Source organism: Fukomys damarensis, unplaced genomic scaffold, assembly GCF_012274545.1.
Source record: "Fukomys damarensis isolate Sample0158 unplaced genomic scaffold, DMR_v1.0_HiC HiC_scaffold_19, whole genome shotgun sequence".
Classification (NCBI taxonomy): domain Eukaryota; kingdom Metazoa; phylum Chordata; class Mammalia; order Rodentia; family Bathyergidae; genus Fukomys; species Fukomys damarensis.
This window is the reverse complement of record NW_022900931.1, coordinates 30,343,518-30,365,230: the sequence shown is the minus strand read 5'-3', so window position 1 is coordinate 30,365,230 and position 21,713 is coordinate 30,343,518. Positions and strand designations below refer to the sequence as shown.

Here is a 21,713-nt window from a genome sequence, read left to right as displayed (position 1 = left end):
CAGTATTCTTAATAGCTCTGTCCAGCTTGTGTCTAGAAAAGTCTAAACAGACAAGTAATTAGTGGGTATGGCCACTGGCTGTACATACTGTCTTATTTCTTTTCTTCTCTGTAGAACCACTCACCTGTAAAATATAGGAAGCCAGTTCAAACACCACTTCACTGTCTACATCAATAAGCTCCTGGAAAGGGAAAACCAGTAAGGATGGTAAGTTTCACATATAACAACAAATCCTTCAAAACAGCTCTCTAAAAAGAGTCTGGTCTTCTTTTCTAGGGGCTTTCTCAGGCAGAATCAAAGCACTCACAGAACATTGCTGGTCTGAGACCACCACTCTGAATGAATTGGTGTCCAGCACTGCCTGACATCCTCTATCACAGCTCTGAGACAAAAGGGACCAGGGCTCCTGGGCCCAGCCAGTCATCTCAGTCCTTAACTCCTGAGGGAACATTCAGTGGTGGACGACCCTAGCTTTTCCCACACGTCCTTCTTGTTAACCACTGGAATATGGTTGCTTGATCATTAACTGCATGTTCTCACTAAATTCTACTTTAGAACTAGCAGCAAGGTTGCGTTGAAAGCAGTGTTATAATGGCTTATGACCCTTTAAGTTAAAATTAATTAGAATTAAAAATACAGTTCTTCAGACGCACTGGGCACATTTCTTTCGTATGCTCGTGGTTCGGTGTAGCTAGAGGCTATCATGTTGTCAGTGCAGATATACAACATTTCTACCATTGCAAATGGCTCTACTAGTCAGTGCTGTCATGTGGTCTAGGTCCCTCCAAACACTTGATTATGATCTAGAAACATGCTCTTAAAAGAATATACATTCATCCTTTGTTTTAAACAATTTATATTTTTCACAATATATACACAGTTAATGTGCTGTATGAAGAGGTTTCGGGAAGAGGGGACCCATGGGCACCATGTCTACAGCAGCACAAGTCACAGCAGCTCAGTCTTGGACGTGACCTGTATGCGCATCAGCGGAGGGATGGACAGAGGAAATGGGGCGTTTCTCCAGAACAGAGAGCCACGCAGCCAGGAGGAGGGTGCGTTGGAGTCACTGTAGGAAAATGGATGAACCTTGAGACCATAATGCTAAGGGAAATGAACCAGACGCAGAAGGTTAAATATCACAGGGCTTCTCGTAAAGGAGAAACCCAAAATGTAAGTGACTTAAAGAGCAAAATAAGAGATATGTGATAGGAAACAGGGAGACAGACTTTTAGGCGATGCGAAAACATCTAGGGGTGTAAGGAGAAGGGAGGGGAAGGATAAGTAAAAAGCGTTGAGATGCGGCAAGAATATGTATCAACTCCGTGCGATGAGTGTTCACTGTGTATCACAAAAACACACTGTACCGATAAGGCACCCGGATGCTTTGGCCCACAGTGGGCCGTGCACATTCCATACTCCCCTGGCCACCCGGCGGTGTGTGCACGGCTGTGCAGGTGCACTTGACGGTGTTTGCACAATGCCAAGACCACTTAAGGTACATGTTTCAGAATATATCCCCGTTGGGCCAGGGATTTAGCTCAGTGGTTCCGCTGCCTGCTTCGCAAGCGCAAAGACCTGAATTCAATACCCGGTACAAAAAAAAAAAGTCAGAATATATTCCTGTTGTTAAGCAACACATGAGTGTAGTTGCTATCTTTTAAAAAAAGTTTTACTGAGGTATAATTGAAAAAAAACAAAAACTGCATGTTTTACATTCAATTGGTTGAGTGTGGACCTATGCACAGATTCGTGATTTCATCACCACAGACAAGGCAATAAACGCCTCCATCAGCTCTAAAAATGTCCTTGTAGGTACATGCGTTTATATCAAACACACTTAACATGATCTACTCGCTCAATAAACTTTCACATGTACATTTCCGTGCTGCTATGTACATCCCTTGTTAGAGGCAAAGGGAACCTTGGCGTCCATCCACACAAAGCAATAATAAATTAACTGACGTTGTATGTCTACTCTCAAGATTGAGCAGAGATGCCCATCCAGTATTTGAGCGGGAAACCACGAAGGGAAGCAATCCAATGTTTTTTGCAGAAGGGATATCACCAGGCTATTTGAGGCCTAAGAATTTCAAAAACGGCTCATAATTGTTGCTACTGAACCCCCTCAGAAGCATGGCTAAGAGAACACCGGTACAGAGAAAAGCAGGAACAGTAATTCTTTATGTGTAGCCAGCTGAAAGAGACTTATGGCCACGGTAATTGATGCACTGTCAGTGCTGGTACGTGGAAGAATGTTTGGAATCTCAGTTCTGGGATTACCAGGTCCCATCAGGATGCAAATCATTTAACAGAGTACAAATGATTTAGCAGACACTCTGTCCAAGGTTTCCACAATGGCTCATTTCTACTGTCACTACGACTGCTTCCTTTCCCACCAATCAACTTCCTAATGTGCGCACGGTACTTGTTACTGTGTTGGAATGTGTGCTTTTCTGTCAAACATTTACACCTACGCCAAGCTAATGGTCAAAGGTGGGCTAATGCTTCTAATGTGCAACTCAAAGCCAACCATCCGAAACCAACCCTCCCAAGTGTGAGCACAGCCTTTGAGTTCACACTGAAGCCACCTGCAAAATGGAAGTGGTTATGGGGAGGGCGGTGGGGGAAAAGGAGGAAGGTCTGCTCCTTTACACAGCCCATCATGCAGGTCAGGAGGTCCCGCTGGTGAATTGAACTGCAGTGTACCACGGTCTACAGTAAAGCTCCTCACAGCACATGATTTAATGCCGAACCCGGCTTAGGCATGCTCTTCCTCTCAGCACAGCTGTCCTCAGGGTAAGTGGGAATGGGAACTTTAACTGGGCAGTCTGCACCTCCTCTGACCATGACCATCTCCCGGGGAACATGTTACAGAGAGGGAGGGTCAGGACGTACCCAGCGAGAGAAAAGGAGTTAGGAATGAAGTACCACAGACATCACACACCCTTCGCCAAGCCCTGAGGGGTGAGAGAGCTGCACTACTCCTTACCGTTCCTGTTTAGCACCCACTGCGCTCAGGGTGTCTAAAGAGGAGGTGACACAGGGATCTACTCCAGCAGTGGTGGGAAGACGTGTCCCTCCCTGTTAAGAAAAGACTCCCATATCCTGGCAGTCTTCCCCAGTTCTGCAGTGCTCTTTGTTCATAGTGCCTCCCCTCTTCATGCTTCATTCTCTCATGTGATTTTTTTAAAAAAAGATTCCACTGTGATGGAATAGAGCCCTAGAGTTTCTCCCCACGCTGAAATTGCCCCCTGTACTTGAGAACTTGAGAGCCGAATCCCTGCAGAGAAGCTGCAAGAAGTCTCCCGGGATCTTTGCATCAAAAACATACAACCATGTAATACTCCAAAGACGACTCTACCCTTTTCTCAGCTGATGTCTCTGGCAAGCCAACGGTAGTTTCTTTCATGTGTTTCTGCCCAAGAAGAGAAAATAAACTGAACGAGACAACAAAGGATGTGTGCAAAAACTCTATGCTTTCTGGGGGCTCTGGGTTTCCCCTCGACAGAGGACACAATGAGAAGTGGGCAGGCAGGACACTCCAAGGAAGACCTGGCCGCTTCCACGGGGCCCCGTGGCTTGCAGGAGCCCCGGTGCTGTTAGGGTCATCTGAGGAGGATTTCTGCAGTCATGAGCAAGGCCCTCACTGGGAGCCGGGGGCATGGTGGGCAGTGGGCCTGGGATAACCTTACCGTAAGTCTCAGGTGAGATGGACAAGGTGGTAGAGAGGAGGCAAAGTCCTCTGGCTCTTGGAGCCATGGAGACCGCACTCTGGGGTCTGTTTGCCACTACTTACTGAGTGTCTGTGCCGGACGCTTTGCCAGTGAAATTGGTAAAGAAAGATAAACCATCGAGGCGCTGAGCAGGGAGAAGAAGGCCCACTTCCTCCTGCTCAGCCTGCTTCACCCCAGTGAAAGTGAAAGGAAGAGGGCCAAGGTCATTAATCAGCAGCACAGCGATTCACATTATTCTCAGTAAGATTTCCCCAGTGCTCTGAACAAACAGAGAGGCCCACGTGACAGGTGTCACACAGATGCTCTCCAGCCGTCGCCAGTCCTTCCCGATCCCGGTCTGGGGAGGGTTTGGTGTGGTCTTTGCTCCACTGAGAGCCCCAATGGAACACAAGCCTCCACGCTCAGGGGTTATGGGAAGCCTGGCTCTCACATCAGAGTAATGAGATGATGAGAACAGAATTAGGATCCACCACCATGGGACAGGTGGAGGACAGGTCAGCCAGGATGACTCTCGCAGGTTGGCCCAGGGCTTTCCTACGGAGCTCTCACACCGTCACCACCTCTGCTCTCACCCACAGGACATCTGGATGAGTAGTGTCTTGGAGTCCCCCGAGCCCCTAGCTGCTCAGAGACTCCCAGTAAGTCACTGGGTCACCTCAGCTGGGCACTGGTGATGCACGTCTGTAATCCCAGCACTTTTGGGAGGCTGAGGCAGGCGGATTGCAAGTTTGAGCCCAGCCTGGGCAATTTAGCATCTTAGGGAGATCCTGTCTCAAAATATAAAATAAAATGCAGCGGGGGTGTGATTCAGTGCAAAATCCTCAGGTCAGTCTCCAGCAGCAGAGAAAAAAAGAATCACTGGCCTCCTTGAGTTTTACCTGCTCAGCAGTGAAATGGGACAAACAGCTTCTTTCCCAGGTATTGTACGGGGCTTGGTGAGACATAAAAATGGAGTGGGGGTTTCAGAACTAAAACACACTACACATGTCGTGTCCATGATATTTGTTTCTGCTGTCTGGTATACACAGCTAATCTCAACACCATAGTTTGCCTCTGTTCTTCAGCATATTTCACTATTTGTAGAAATCTTTGGTAAGATTTTTTTCAAAGAAATGGGCAGCATTGTGCATGTGTGTGTGTGTGTGTCTGTCTGTCTGAGTGTGTTCCTACATGAGTGTGCACTGGTTGCCATATATGTAATGGTTAGTTTTCTGTGCTGCCTTGGCTGGCTATGGGGTCCCCAGGTTAAACACTGCTTCTGGGTGTGTCTGGAAGGGTGTGAAGTACTTGAATCCTTGCACGTGGTAGGTGATCTGCCTCAGTATCCTGACCCTTAAGGACCCGAGGAAGAAAAGGTGTTCCTCAGTCCTTTGAGCCAGGGCATTCCAGCTCATCCTCTCCTGCTCTTGGGCTGGGATTCACAGCACTGGCTCCCCAGTTGTCATGCCGTTGGGCCTGGACTGAGTTACAGCCCAGCTTCCTCGAGCCTCTGCCAGGCAGGTGATACATGGTGGACTTCTAAGCTTGCACAGTCACATGAGCCAGCTCACAAGACAGATGTTCTTCTAGGAGACGTCATCTCAAAACACAGTGAACGATTAGATTAAACAAAGAAGCATCATTTCGATCCCCGGTACCAAAGAAAAAAAGAAGCATCACAGTATAGACACATTGCCGCTAACCCCACCTCAAATCCTCCCTCACTTCAAGCACACTGCTCCTGTCGTTCTTGCTAGTTTCCAAAGCAGTTCTGGAAGTCCTCTTTCCTGACTGGTTTTAGCTGCACTGTCACGTTTGCCCTGATGTCCCCAACCAATTAAAAACGTCGAGCTTTTTTATGTTCACTCTGACTTCGGGGAAGATCTAGACGTCATGTGGTGAGGGATCCCGTGACCAAGGTGGACGAGGAGACACTGATGCTTCCGCAAGCCTGCCTTTCCACGGGTGCCACTCAGCAGCAGCACGCACTGCGTTTTGATCACACCTCACAGACACCCACGCAGGAGGACTTCAGAACTGCTTCCAAAAGGGGTAAGAACGATGGGATGCGTGTGCTCAGAGTGACAGGAGTATTTCGAGGGGAATTAGTGGCACTATGCTTTCATTATAATAAATAACTGTATGTAGACACACACTGTACTTTGTATATGCATTTCTGGTTCTCTGGAGAACCCTGGCTTGTATGGTATATATCATCAAAGTGGTCACTATGCCCATATTTAGCTCAAGCTGCTGGCTTCCTTCTTGTGGCTCTAGCTGTCATGCCTCATTGCACAACCCACAATGACTGCATGAAGTTGCTCCCAGCCAAGTAGACTAGAGTGCAGGATAAGACTGCTGCAATCTTGCACAATTTTTCTTTCTCAGCCCTTTGCCAGATTCCCAGCAGCCAAGTCATTTCATGTTTGTTTCAGGATCTGTGGTACGCATGCCCGTCAAACAGCCCCAGCTTTATGTTGTGGCTCTGGGACTTTCTGTGCTGGTCACTGCCGTGAGCTGACAGCGGATCCCACAGCATCAGTCTTTCAAAAGTTGGCACAGCCAAGATCACAGATCCATGTGAGCATTTCTAGAGAGTGAACGAGAAAATCCCTTTCTCTCTTTCTCTCTTTTTCTGCTCTGCAAGCACAGGCACTAAATTTGCATCAATCCAACTAAGAGATAAGGGCCAGGGCTTGGCAAGCCGGAGGGCAGAATCCGTATTGGCTCCTCTGTCCCGTGGGACTGGCTTCTGGGCTTGTTTCTCCCACCTACAGATGAGATGACATCATCTGTGGACTTAGCAAAGCTCTTTGGAGATCTTCAATAAAGATCATTTGTTTCAATATCAACAAGAATGATAGCATTTGGACCTAGGTAGCAAATGGAGCCAAAGGAAAATTACTTAAATTCCAATAAGAGGTGAAGTTTCCAGAGCAGCGTGGACATCACAAAGCATGGATTTTAAGCTTTGTTTTTCATCAGTGTGTGCGGGTAGGCACCAAACTTTGTGATGATTTCCCAGCAAACAGGCAAATCTTTGCCCCCCAAGGTCAGAGAAGAATCCGTGGAAAGCGATTTTGGAGCACTTGCCTTGTCCCCAGTATAGCGCAGGTCACGGAAGGTGATCATACACGTCCAACCAGAAAAATGCTCACGCCAACCTTTCCTCCAGCCCATGGTCCACCCCAGATGGGGACCATGCGTCTTGTTTCTTTGCTTATTGTTGTCAGACAAGGTGAGTTAGCACTGAGATCAAACAAAACTTATATGTAATGAATACACTCACTGTGTGGAAAGTTACACAGTTAAAAATGTGAGGTTCAGGAGAGCAGGGAAGGCCCTTTGGGCACTTTTTCTTGTTTCTCTCTGAAATGCCATAAAGGTTCTTCTTCTTTCTCTGTCTCTTCCCCACGCGGGACGGGGAGCGGAGCTCTTGGCCTCTGTGCTTTCCTTTCTTCTCTCTCCAGTAAAAGGTCTACAGGCCCACTGGTAGTTTGCCTCCTCTTTTCTGTCTTTCTCACATTTGCAGTCACTCTGTGGGTAGCTAGAGAGCCTGTTATTACAGTGCCCCCAAAATTCGCGGGGATTAAGTTCCTAGAGCACCATGAAATGAGAAAAACCATGAACTTCAGATATTGTCAGAAAAATGCTGATAAATGCCTATTTTTACAGTTTATAATACTGTCTCTGCAGTTATTTAATTTAATAAAATACTGTATATGGTATTGTAATAACCTTCTTCTGGATTGCCTTAAACTTCTTCTGATGCTTAGGTTCACTGCCAGAAGCCTTAGAAGGTGCAGGGCATTTGGGCGGCATCTTAGGGTCTTAGGGCTTTAAGAAGAACAAAACTGAGAACACTTGAGACAGCCACACAGGGTAGAGAAACATGTTACAATGGGGGGAATGTTTGTGCATCTCCATGGTTACAGGGCAGCAGCCAATCATCGGCAAGGAGAACTGAATAATGCTCTCGGGTTGGCTACTTGCAAACCTCTTGACAAAAGAACACTTGTGGAGGATATTTGTAGTTTCCACAAATTGCAGGGGTTTCCACAAACAATTGTTAGTTTCTAAGGGAAAATCCGTGAACAACTAAGGCCACAAACTGAACTGTGATGCAGGGGTTTACTGGGTACTCCTTTGTCCTCACATTTCTGTTCTCCATGATACTTTGCTCAACTTTCTCACTTTTCTGGGGAAAAAAATAGCTGTTGGTAAGTTGGTAGCATGCCTTACTCTCTTCTGTGCTCAAAGTCTTGTTTGTGTTTTCCCCTTACATCAATGTTTTTTCTCAGGGTGCTCTCTTGGGGCCACTGTCTTCTCGTCATCGTCTTACATGTCTGGTCGCCATCTTGTCTTGTCATGTGACAGGGCCTATTTCGGATCCATGTGGGTTCCACCATGTTTGTTTCCCTTCCTTGTTTCTTCTAACAAAATGCAGGTAATTTGGAAATATACCCTACAGCCTGAGTAGAACTAAAGAACAGCCAGTAAAGCCTAACTCAAGTGATTATGAGTCAAAGGTGAGCCATCCTTGTTCTTAAGATTTTTAGTTTTTTTGTTTTGTTTTGTTTTGTTTGTTTTTAAGAAAGAGATTTCTGTCTTTACTGCCTTAAAGTACCAAATTTTTTACTATCAGGGTAAATGCAAAAGACACTGTCTCTCAAGTGGCTCCATCCTGGTTAAATAGAGCTATCAAATGGCTCAACAGTGGCTAAGGGAATCTCAGAGCACGCTCATGCGCACGCACGTGTGTGTGTGTGTGTGTGTGTGTGTGTGTGTGTGTGTGTACTGCATACTGATCTCACAGGAGTTTCCAAGGGCCAGGGAGAGTCATCAGGTGGCTCAAACCCCTCTCCCTAAGGAGTTAGTGAGCTCAGATACGCAGACAAAAAGCCCTCCGTAGGGCTCACTAGGACTTTCTTCTATGCTTCTAGGAAAGATGCCGGCATCAAGCTAGCTTTGGACAGAGACGCCTGTCCAGTGAATACCTGAGTCTCACAAGGGGATGTTATGTGGGCTTATCAGGTCTTTTTCTTCTGCATGGGATGCCATCGTAAGGACCCAAGACCTAGCTTGTCTCTCTCTATAGGCCCCAAGATGAACCGTGGGAAACCACATGAACCATGCCTTGCAGATGCTACTAGGCTGAACCCTTGATCAGTGGGAAGGGTTTGACGCTGCCAGTTTATAAAAGGAGCATCTTATCTACTATTGCAGGATAGTTTGGGTTCAATATGAAGTAGGAAATGTTGAGAGCTGGGTACAGGAAGGCAGCTTAAATTATGACTATTTTTTAATATACTGTTTCTGCATAAAACATAGAAGATGAAGCAAAATCCATTATGTTTAGGCTTTTGTGACTCTTTATCTCAGGAAACGCCCAGAAACTATGGTAATTAGAGTGTTCCCTGAGGAAGAGAGAAGTATCTTTGATGATCCTGTCCTTAGATCCTAATCTGTCTCTCAGAGGTATGTGGGTCTTTCCCATCTATTTCATGAAAAAACTTCAGGTGGGACCCCAGACACCTATGACCCAATTGCTGAGCATGGCTTTTTCTGTGTTCAACAGTTGGGATCTGGAGGAGGGTCAAAAGAGAAAAACTAGAATTAAAGCCGTCACAATTGGCAGTGCTTTAAACTCACTCAGGACATCCGAGGTAAAGTCCAAGGATGATCACTGGGCACACAAATGCACCAAGCCACTGCCTTGGCTCTACTCTGAATGTGAGGCAGTCAATGTGCCTGACTAAGGGCACAAGAGGGTCGACTGACCCTGCTCCCAGACAGAGGCCAGACCAACCTGAACCATCATTTCATGCTCTGAAGAGGCCCAAGGGAACCTACAACGCCCCTGTCCACGGACACTGCCATTTCCTATGAAGAGCTCTGGGTAGCCCTGGATGCCACGGGTGAGTCAATGCAATGACCTCACTCTGGAAAACCTTTCTCCAGATCTATAGCCATAGTTGGTGTTGAGGAGATCCCTAGTCAGAGCTTCTCTACTCCTCTCACATGTTACTTTGAAGGCCAAATGTTTAACTGTGAGTTTTTAATTGTCCCACAGTGTCCTGCTCCCTTGTTAGGAAGAGATTTAATAGCAAAATTGGGGTAATTCTCAAATTTTGACAAAGGCCAAAACAAATTTTACCAGTTGGGACTATACCAGTCTCCCTGACCTAGTTAGCCAATGGGTGAATTTTGCCACATCCATCTTCCTCCACATACCAGAAAAGAGAGAAACTGTCTTGACCCAGAGGCTAGGACATGAACTCTGTCCAGTGGCATACTTTTCAAAAAGTTAGATGGAGCAGCTACTGGATGGACAACCTGCCTGAGATCAGTAGCAGCTACAACTATGCTAACAGAGGAAGCTGCAAAACTAATTTTAGGACAGAAACTTGAAGTCTTGACTCCCCATCAGGTCAGATTGATTCTCGAGACCAAAAGTTACTTGTGGTTAACACAGAACAGCTTACCAAATATTGGGCCACACTCTCAAGACACCCCTGAGATTACTATAAAAACTGTACAACTCCTAATCCTGCCTCTGTGATGCCTATGCCCAGAAGTTAGCCACTCTTTTGAATTAGTGATCTTTCAGACTTATGCAAGCCAGCAGGACATGCCCCTCCAAGACCCTGAGGAGGTGTGGTTCACTGATGAAAGTAGCCCTGTCTAATAAGGACATTGAAAGACAGATTATGCAGTTGTCATTTCATGACAGGTCATTAAGGAAAACTTCCCCCAGGGGCTTCTGCTCAAAGAGCAGAGCTAACAGCTCTTACTCTGGCATTGATAATAGAAAAAGGAAAGAAGCTATTTATTTATACAGCCTCCAAATATGCCTTTCTGGTGACACATGCCCATGCAACAGCCAGGAAAGAAGAAGCTTGCTGACTAATAAGCAATCATCTATAAAGCAGAAGCAGCAAATTGTACAACTCTTTTTAGAGGCAGTCTGTCTCCCCAAGCAGGTTGCAATTATGCATTGTAAGGGATCTGAGTGACATGTCTAAAATATCCTTGAGAAATAAAAAAGCTGATATGGAGGCAAGAAGGGCAGCCCCATCCTAGCTTTATTCCCAGTTCCCGAGGAACCATCTGGTCTTTCCTTAAGGGATGCAGTGACAAGCTATAAAAATCCTACATGGGAAAAGGGAAATGGTCAGTAGAACTTTCACAGGACAAGAAGAAAGCTATTCCTGAGAACTTTTGGAAGACCTGAGGCTTCTTGTCAGAAAGGAAGACTCCTATATTGCTCCAGGTGCAGATAAGTGAGTCACTAATGACCCTAATTCACCACAGTTTAAATGTTCACCTCTGTTGAGGCTCTTGTTTTTAATTAGATCCATTATGTGGGTAATCTTGCTAAGGCTATGGCTCTCAGGTTCTCCATAATTTATCTAACTTCCCTCTTTGTCAAACTTTGTTCTCTATAAGAAGCATAGAAACCTGATCTGCAATTCACATTTGGGTTCTACATCCCCAAGATAATGGTAAACTTTCTCCTATCAAACAGACAGCTCGATAATCACTAACTCTTTTCTCGTTGCCTTCCTACAAGTTTTTTTCTTTGACCCAGCCAGTGAGCCACAACATCTCGAGGTAGTTGGGAAGCACATAATCCTGAGTAGGCTGCAGGCAAGATCTACAGCCAAAAGAAACTACAGAAGACAGAGACCTCCACTCCCTCAGTACCTCGTACAGAGTTATGGGGATATGTATCTCTCAGGAGGAAATGAGACAGGAGATTAGGACATGGCAAAGTTGGCTGGGGAAGTACATATAAGAGATTAAACATAATACTGACAATATATCCCAGAAAGTGGAATAAAAATAGAAAATTGAAGAGACAAGATCAAGGCTTGAAGCTGAGGAGGACAGGGAGAAGATGCCAAAACACTAACACAAAGGAATCCTAGAATTGAAAAAGATGAGTCTTCAGGCTAAAAGTACCCACCCCTTACCCAGGAAAGTGTATTTTCCTGACAAGCACACTCCTGAAAGTTCATAAGAATAAAGAAGAGACCCTGAAGACAGTCCATTGGAGGTGGAGGAAGTATCATATACAATGGATAGTGTACTTCTCCAGAGCCACATGACAGTGAGATAATTATACTATTACTATTATAATTATACTACTACATCCAGTCAAACTATTCATGAGCTACAAAGGCAGGATGAAGACATGTTAGATGTACAATGATTCCAAATTTTAGTCCTCTTGTGTGCATTTTCTGGGTTTATTGAAAGATGTTCTCCAGGGAAACAATGGTATAAAACAAAAAACAGGAAGACAGGATTCAGGAAGAGGGGCCTCATACAGGCAGAGGTGGGTGAAGACCAGATAGGGAGGCAGTATCCAGGGGGCGAGAACTAAGAGGCCAAGTCCAGGCTCGAGCAGGACGGCAGAGGGCTCCTGGAGGGAGGTCTCAGGGACATCCGTGGTGGCAGCAGAAACCAACATCAAACCAAAGAGATAGTTGATTTCCCTTGCATTGGACATTAATGATGGAATACATTTGGAAATCTGTAGATTTTGGATGAAAGCAAAGGGCACATAGAAACTAAACAAGTAAAAGCAAGGCAATGGTTCTCTTTAAGTAGTAAAACAACTGCTTGTCTCAAAAAGGAATTGCAACCACAGGATATGACTTGGATTAGTCATAGCAACATCATGCTGCTGACTCTAACCCAAACTGATGCTATTACACTACTGAGGAAATGGGAAAAGTGGGGTGGTTGTAAGGGACACCCCAGTCCTTATCCATGTTAAAGATAACTCAATAAACCTAAGATGGACAAATCAAGTAATAGCCATGCCATTTATTTAGCAATACAGAGGCGAATACTAGAAGAAACAGTTAAAATTGTTGATGGGGGATGAGGAGGGACTTTTTTAAAATCAGCCTTAGAACCATTTGACTTTTAAATTATATGTTACTTTGCAAAAATAAAACTTTGTACTGCTGGAGATTGAACCCAGGGCCTCGCACAGGCTAGGTTTTACTGAGCTACACCCCAGCCCCTGACAAAAATGAATCTTAATGCTTTCAAATGTGAACAAAATTGGTGTTTGAGGACGCAGGATGAGCAGCTTATTTTACCTAAACAATTTAGATTTTTAACTCACTGTAGGAATCAGTTCCCAGGAAATAGGCAGGGAGCTGATGTTGAACTTCAGGTTCAACCAAAGCTTAGAGCAGCGGCACACAACAGGTCCCTGGACTGCCCCACCTCTGGGCGCTCCAAGACCTCACAGTGCCAGGACACATGCGGATGGCTCAGAGGAGACCAGGGCCAAGAGAAACAGCTCTGGTCTGAGTCCAGGTGGCTAATGCCATGCCTGGGACAGAGCTGAGCACGTGCCTTCTAAGGAGACACAGGTGGGCTTCAAAACCCTTCTTCAATCAAAGGAAAACATAAAGTTTGGTGCCACGGCAAGGAGTGCAGTGCATTTTAGTACAAGGCAGAAGTGGGAAGGGAACCCCCGAGTCTGTTTCAGCAAAAACTGAGCTCCTTGTCACCCTGCTCCATGGCCTTCTCTTATGTGTACACATTCAAGGTGGCGGACACCGGAGAAAGCACACATTGGTCTGCTTCCTTGTTCTTCATCTCCGAGTCTCATGGGAAGTGGAAGATTCCTCCTCTTTTTGCCCCAAGGTCAGGAGGCTCCCAACAAACACAGGCAACAAACTTTCTGTAAATTGTCAGTTCCCGCAAGTGAGAACACTACTTTGCCCTCTGAGGGGGACAGTGGCCCTGTGCTGCTGCCTGGCCTCCTTCCACACTTTAGAGAAGCATGTGCTGGTCATCTTGTGGGTACCTGTGTGGCGAGGACAGGTTTTGAGAGTGCTGGGGGACCGGAATGATGTCCCCATGCGCCACCCGGCAGGCGGGCTGATGTGGTGGCACTCTCACTTTAAATGGGGCTGCTCTAAGGCATCCTGACCCTCATTTGGGAAATAGGTAATACCGACTTCCAAGGATTTTTTCTCCTGTTTTTATTCTCCATGAATCCTATGCTCCTGTGTGTGCATGGTTCTCAGCTCTGGCTCAGCATTCGTGACCAGACGTGAATGACTCCAAGCAAGAAGCTGTTCTCTCTCCCTTTACTTAGGAATCTGAACCCAGTACTCTTTGAGGGAACTTTCGCCTGGCTTGAATGTTGATTTCCTGGGTTTCAGCACCTTTGCAGCCATTTACTTCAGCCCAAGTCTGCCCCCTGGTGGGCAGTACTCACGGCCCAATTCTCAGCTTTTTCAACATGGGTTCATACTGATTAAAGAAAAAAAAATCAGCTGTTCTTACAATCTGTGAGTTATCTGGACAAAATTACTGCTTCCACTTTATAATGAGAACACGAGGGCTTAGGAAGGAATCTACAAGTACCTGGAATGCAAGTAAGTGTCTTTTTCTCCATTCAACAAAAACCAAAGATACTGTCGTCCAAGTATTGGGTTGGGACGTAGTCCAGTGGAGGTCCTGGGTCAGCAGCCACCTCCAGGCGAGGTCTTCCCACAGCACTGACCATGATCTCTGCCAGGCCTTGCATCAGCTTGAACATCTGCACTTGGTGGACTTACTCCGTGCAATGCATTTATTGGGGTGGGTTCCAACTCTTAAGTTTGGTGGCTTGTTGCATTCCTCCAAACCAGAGCTCATTAATACAAAAACACTACCCTTGAGATCGCACTGAAATCCTGTGTAGATACACAGTGATGCCTTAACCACAGACATGCTTGTTCTGCAGTTCTTGGGGCTGCACACCGTCCACTGCAGAGTCCTACAGTGTCCACTGCCCAGGGACCCGGCCACACTGTCCACTGAAGAGTCCTACACCGTCCATGGCACAGGGACACAGCCCACTGTCCAATGCAGAGTCCTACAGCGTCCAGTGCATGGGGGCCCGGCCGCAGGGTACAGCGGGGCTGGGGAGCCCTGTGACTGGGGTCAGGCTGCCCCACAGCTGCTAACTCTGCTGTCACTAAATATGTGAATCGCCTCATGCCTCACCTTCACCAGAAAAAGCTGTAAAGATTGGGTGCGACAACTCACAGAAGCGCTCAGCTCTGAGCCTGAGTGCTGTTGAGTTCGCAGGGCTGGCTGCACTCCGGGACTGCTAAGGAGCTGACCCATGGAAGCATGATGAAGGCCACACGTGGGCCATCCTGTGTGCTGTGCTTTGTCGCCGAACGGCCCCCAGGGCAGTGATGCCGAGGTGGGGACCCCTTGAGGAGGTGAGGCCCCTGGAAAGGAACAGGTCGGGAGATGCCACCCCACGAAGGGAAGGAAGGATGCTGAGGGGTGAGTCTAAGAGCCACTGTTACAAAGGGAGGCCTCCTCTGTGCACAAGTGCTCACCACTGCGGTGCCCTGTGCCCTGAGGTCCTCACCAGTGTGGAGCTGATGCCAGTCCCGTACTCCTGGTATCCAGGAACATGAGTTACATCAACCTCTTACATTAACCTGTCCCTGCGCAGTGGACAGCGTAGGACTCCGCATGGATGGTGCGGCCAGGTCCCTATGAGTAAGTTTCCCAGTTTCAGGTTTTCTATTTCAGCAGTGGAAAAGACTAAGAAAACATACAGTGGACCCTCGACTTAGGAGCTCAATTTGTTCCCGAGGGCTGGCTGTCACTCAAGTTGGTCAATGAAGGCTAAGCTCACACAGGAGAGGAGCTGTCGTGTCCCTTCCAGAATTCCTGAGGGTTAAATCTGTGTCTGAGACCATCTGGAAGCACCGTGGCTGGAATTCAGGTTGTCACTCAAGACTAAAATTCCAGTCATAACCCAAGTCAGCTTGGTCATAACTTGAGGCTCCACTGTACGTGTCGGGGCAGCTGGTGGAATGGATGTTTAGTATGTTCCAGTAGTTCTTGACCCAAGTGAGTTCTGCAAGGCCTTTCCTCAAGAGGAGCTTTGTTCCAGAGATGTGTGCGGGTGCCTGGGTTGTTCCATGAGGAAGCGCTGAAGACACGCAGGGCACAGGCTGTGACTGTCCCTCTCTGTTAAGGGTTGTACCAGAGTCAGCACTTCTCTAAAGCAGGCACACAAACAGTCAGTGAGCACACAGAGAGACGTTCAGTATCACTAATCATTAGGAGAGCACAGCTCAAATCCACAACGAGATACTTCTCCATGCCCATTAGGATGTTTACTTTTGAAAATACACAAACAGAAAGTAAAAAGGAAGAGTGTTGGCGGGATGTGGAGAAACGACCTCTTGTGCACCGTGGGTGGGAATGTGAAATGGTACAGCCCTTATGCAAAGGAGAACGACCATTCCTCAAACACGGAAAATACAGCGAAGCAATTCCGTCCTGGGATTACTTGAAAGAACTGAAAACGGTGTCCAGGGGAGATCACTGTGCCTGTGTGCACAGCAGCAGCCAATGGTAGAATCAAGACAGATGTCCACCAATGGATAGATGGAGAAACAAAGAGTTATACACACTGGAATATTACTCGCTCATAAAAAGGAAACTGCCATATGCTCCCAGGACAGATAAACCTTAAAGACACTGCGCAGAGCAAAATAAGCCAGATGCCAAAGGACAGACACTGTATGGCTCCACTTACACGAGCCCTCTAAGTGTGGTCAGCTTCGTAGCAACAGAAAGAAGAGTGGAGGCTGCCAGTGGAAGTCGGGAAGGGGCGCTGCTTAATGGGTGCAGAGTTTCAGCTCTGCAAGATGAAAGCATTGCAATGAGAGCTGTACAAAAGAGTGAATGTGCCTTCTGCCCCTGAACTGCATGCTCAGAGGTGGTTGTGGTGGACTGGGGATGCTGTGGGACCCTGCCTAGCATGTGTGAGGCTCAGGGTTCAAGCCCCAGCGCCTCAAAAGAAGAAAGAAAAGCCAGGGGATGATGCATGTGTGTTCTGCTGTTGAGAAGAAAAGAGCAGAACGCCTCCCTGAAGATCCACAGCAGCCCTTTGAGGGACCCTGCGGACCGAGGTGAAATAGCAGGGGCGGAACTCGGCCCTCAGCTCCTGAAGCCTGAGCTGGTGAGGCCACCTGTCGCCTGCACTCAGCACCTCGGGGAGTGGACTCTGAGGAGGGGCCAGGGTCAGAACAGCAGAGGAGCTGCCGCGTTTGGCTGATGACTTCCTTTCCCAAAGCACCACTTCTCCCGGTCCACACTGCCCCAGGGACAGCCTGGCTTTCCAGCCTCTGGGAGGGACATGCAGGAAGAGGACACGCCTACCTTGTAGATGCAGGACTTGGCGTTGAGGAAGAACAGCTCGATGGTTGCGTTGTCCTTCAGGTAGGAAATGCTTTCAATGTAGAACCTGAAAGGGAAGAGGTGCAGGTGAGCCAGCGTGGGAGCAGAGATGGAGTGGAGGTGAGAGACTGCGTGGCTTCCTGCCGCTCCGTGAGGGAAAGAGACAGGTGCGGGAGCTTTTCCGGCTTCTTTTGGGGGCATCAGCACTGTTCACGGACACTCAGTGGGCCAGGCCCACAGCCAAGGACGGCCTGCTGCCCGGTGGGGCCCAATCTGAGCCCCATCCACTTCCTCCTTACCTGCCTGCCACCTTCTCATAGGCTAGCTTTCATGCACGATTTTTTTGTCCTAAATCACTGTTCGTGGGATTTCTAGATGATTTCTTCAATTTCATTGAACGGGGGAGGGGCTCACATTTCTCTCAGAAATGGTTTCCACATGGCAATGTGTGGCTTGATTTCTACGCACACAGCGCTGTCAGGAGGCTCTGAACACTGTTCTTAATGCATATGAAGCCAAATAAGAACAGAATTTCTACCCAGCTGAAGCTTTCTCAAGATGAAACATGCTGACATTATTTAAGTTTACGTTAAATGTGCCTTTGCACCCTGAATGGAGTTTATTACATTCTGCGATCAGACAATGCGCTTGTACTGCCCAAGATGAGCTGCTAAGGTGCACGCCGCGCCGGGACAGGGAATGACAGGAACGTGCATGCTCCCAGCGGATGCGACAGCACAGACTAGATGGGGGGACACTGGCCACTGGGCTCCTAGAGCCTGGTGACCAAGGGGCAGAGGCAAGGACGGCGAGGTGAGAGGAAGAGGCGCTGTCTCTCTAGCGTAGCGCTGCGGTGTCATGACCAGAGTCCTGGGGAGGGAACCCAAGACCAGGGGCCCAGTCCCGGGTCCGTGCGACTGCGGCCAAGTCACACAGCCCCACTGGGCTCCTCTTCTCCCCACTGCAGAAGAAGACAGTGGGCTGGGACAGTGACTCTCTGCCCAAGAAGGCTCCCAGTTTCAAACACCGGAAATTAATTCAAATTAAAATGACAGTAATTGCAGCAGCAGCAGCGGCAGCACCAGAACAAGGCAGCACTTACAGGGCAAACAAACATCTGAGGGCCAGGCCACGCCCACAGCTCAGCAGCAGTGCCCTGGTCTCCAGGCTGGACAGTGTCTACTGTCACTTCTCAATGTGAGCAGAGCCGCTGTTATGATATAGCACAGCCTCGCTGGAAAATGCATGAGGGAGTCAGGTGCAGCCTTAGACATCAGCACAATTCCTCAACCAACAGACAACAGTGGTACAGCTACCATCACGCAGAGCCTACAGGTTTCTTGAAGAACCGCAAAGTGGTTCTCACACTTGCAAGGCCCTGGACTGCGCCGCCTGGGTCATCTCCGCCACTTGGCCCTTTCTGTCCCCAAAGCACCTACTTTCTGTTTTGGACAAGTGCTGTAAATCATGGGGTCTCCATACAGCAGGGTCTGTTCAGCTCTCAAATAATGGAGAACTAAATACAGGAGCACACTTTACACCTCAAAGCCAAATACGTTAAATCTGATTTAATTTTTAAACCTAAAACTAAATCCTTTACTAAGGACTTTTGGCAAGGGGCAGTCAGGATAGCAAAATAAACAGAAGGAAGGAAGGAAGAGAAGAAGGAAAACACAGGAGAGGGGAAAGGAGGAGGCCACTGGTACAGACTCACATGGCGTCACTGCTTTGAAAGTGAAGTTGTTTCAGACCCTACAGGTTTAGATCCCCAGCGGTGGTTCTCCTCCCAAGGGCACAGCCAAGCTTAGGAGGCCACTGTGATTATTCCGGTACTAAGAAATAAGGCGGGCAGCAGCTTTCGCTTGAGCTGCAGTCACGGTCAGGAGCGGGCATGCGGGACGTCAGGGCCAGACCTGGAAGTTACTGACACCTGAGAAATCATTTGCAACCTACATTTCACCATCCCAGACGAATGTGGTTTCCGTGTCTGTTCCAGCGGTCCTTCCTTCCCACCTCGAGGATGGCCCTCCACACCCGACAGGACCTCGAGGCCACTTCTGCGGCCCTGCTCACCTCCCCAAGAACAGCCCTCCCGTGGCCTAGGATGCTGCTCATCTCTGACGGCCAGGTGCCATCCCCAGGACCGGGACCACGACTCGCCCATTTCTGTATCTTGAGTCCCAAGACAGTGCCTGGCACAAACGTGAGACCGCGAATCCGATGTGTGGTTTTCTGTCATTTTCGGCTGCTCTCCTCTCCATTCTCCCTTGCTCAGAATCCCTACCGCAGTGAAAAGGGTGAGCAAGGCAACAGAGGGAGGAAGAGTAACGCGACTGCTGAGTCGTCTGATCTCCGGTTACGAGGCCTTTCCGTGCGCGCTGCTCCGTACCCCACCGCCGGCCACCACTGACCCGGGAAGCAGACACCTCGAGGCTGTCAGTGACCTGCTCTAACCCCGTCCTGAGTCTCAACCCGTAGGGTCTGAAATCGCCTCGTTCTGAAGGCAACGCCATACGTCTTCATCCCATTTGCTTCGAGAATTAAAGAGTAGACATTCTGTGCCCATCCCAGTTTACGCTGGAATAATATTTTAACCTAAGACTTTGCTTCTTTCCAATTCTGTAGTAATACAAATGATGTGGCAACATAGGAAACAGGAAGACAGATCTTTTGCAAACAGGTAGGGCCAAGAAAAAAGAATGAGAATGTGTTCCATGCACGTGCCGGCTCCCCATGGCGAACAGTCACCCTGCACGGCAAACATGGGCTACTGGAGATAAGGATAAAAGATAAAATGAGGTGGCGTCCCCCAATCCCCACTCCTTTCCTCCCACTCGTTGGCTCTGGCCACGGGGAGTGAGGAAGGTAGAGGAAATAACAGGCATATTGTGAGGCAGAAAAACTTCCTCCTCCTGCCAGAAGCCGGAAAGCGGTTTCCTGCTAACCTTTATCCCGGGCAGCAGCCGGCTGGGCGGGGCCTGGCAGGTTCCTTTCCTGTAAGTGTGGACGCTCGATGCACCCCGAGTCCCAGGTACAGCAGGGCTGCTCGGGCACAAGCGTCGGAGGAAGAGTGGGGGTGCCTCCGTGTGCTCACCAAGGGCGGGAGCCGGCTTCGTGCGCAGAAGCAGCGCAGGCTCCTGCAAAGTCTTTGCTTTTCCAGAACTTGGTTTTATTTGCACGCAGCCTCGAGCACTGTGGTTCTCCTCTCCAGCAGTAGGCGGCGCTGTGCCTTTCCTCTCCTGCCCAGTGGACCTCCGCTTGCTTCCCCAGTGCAGGATCACAAAGAGCACCACCAGGCAGGTGTTGGCCTTGGAGGGTCGCGTCGCGGGGACCCCTAAGCCCAGTCTAAATTGCGTGCTGGGCAGGCCCCAGAAAGACCGCCTTCCTCGGAGCGGACAGCACGCTCCTCCTCTGGATGCGGCTGCCTCCCTCCCGCTCCTGGCCATCCCGAGGACACCGGCTGGGCAGGGCCGCGGAAACCTTGGCTTCCCCCCACCCCTGAAGGCTCCTGCCACGCTCTCCCCACCTCCTGGCCGCCCTGCGTGTCCAATGTGCCCGCGTGGCCCGGTGTGGGTGGCGGCCCGGGAGCTGTTAGTCCAGACCGGTCTGGATCTGCTTGTCTTGTGCCTGAGTGGGCTCCCAGCACGATCGTCAGCACCAGGTCTTCAGCCAGCAGACGCTCCGCAGTCCCCGGCTGCGATGACCCAGTGTGCAGCAGGGACGCAGGTGCTCTGGCTCTGCAGTCTAGGGCGTCCTGGCCTTCAGCTCGCAGAAGCCTCAAGTCTGTCCAGCCGGGACCTGGCTAGGGCTCCGCCTCCAGCCCCGCGCCTCGCTTCCTCCTGCAGCCACCTTGGCATTGGGGGTTCTCCGACTATTTACAGCGAGTGTTAATTAAATGGACCAGTGATTTCATTCTGTAACGAACACGAATGTCACATTTGGAACGCTTACTTCTGGTCACAAAAAGAAGAGCAGCACTAATGGGAATGACAACCTGGGAGTCGCCAGGGCTGAATACCTCGGACATTAGCATTTCAGCAGTGCCACAGCCTTCACGGGGCGCTTGGCTGTGTTACAGGGCCCTCATTTTAGAGCTGTGTCATCCGCGTTCTTGTGAGGGACAGGAAGCAGTGACGGCTGTCTCAGCCATGGGGACACTGACAGTCGTGCAGGAGGCTGCAAAACACTCACATAAAGGCCTCCTGACACCTCTGCTCTCTGTATTGCTCACTTCAGTGTACTGTTTGTGCAGTTCAGAGTGTGAGGAGGCAAGTCTGACCTCCGTTCATGTTCCGACCCACAGGACACGTGCCAGGGCTCGGGGACACACGGCAGTTCGGACCCACGTGGCTGTGTCCCTTGCCTTTGCCTGGCCCGTTTCTTGCGGTCTCCCAGTGAATGGCACAGCAGTCGCTGTTCAGAATGTAAGAACTTGTGGTTCAGCAGCAGGCAGGGGCCTGTGGTTCGAGACGTTCTAAAGTGGGACACAGGGGACTGGGAAGAGACGAGGCCGGGCAAGAGGAGTCAGACGACAGAGACACGCTGAGGCTCTCTTTTCCCTAAGGACAGTGGGGAGCCAGGGAAAATGATGAGCAGAGGCCGGGCGAGAATTCTAGGAAGATGCCCAGTGGAAACCTAGAGGGGAGACCGCAGGTCCCAAACCATGGCCCAGGGGCTGTGGCGGGAGCGAGGGGTGGAGCTTTGTGAGGTGTGGGACAGTGGGAAGCGGCGAGAGATGGACACAGGTGCGGGGGACGGGGTGGG

At 49.0% G+C, this 21,713-nt stretch overlaps 1 protein-coding gene across 1 annotated transcript in view; it reads right to left on the bottom strand.

Annotated features, from left to right (window-relative positions):
• Frmd4a (FERM domain containing 4A) overlaps positions 1–21,713 on the bottom strand; it is a 494,886-nt gene that overhangs the window by 74,527 nt on the left and 398,646 nt on the right. Inside the window, exons 6-7 of the mRNA XM_033765957.1 lie at positions 16,932–17,016; positions 125–181 (exon numbers count right to left, since the gene is read on the bottom strand). Of these exons, the coding sequence (XP_033621848.1) occupies positions 125–181; positions 16,932–17,016 (142 nt within the window). The remainder of the gene's footprint in view (positions 1–124; positions 182–16,931; positions 17,017–21,713) is intronic.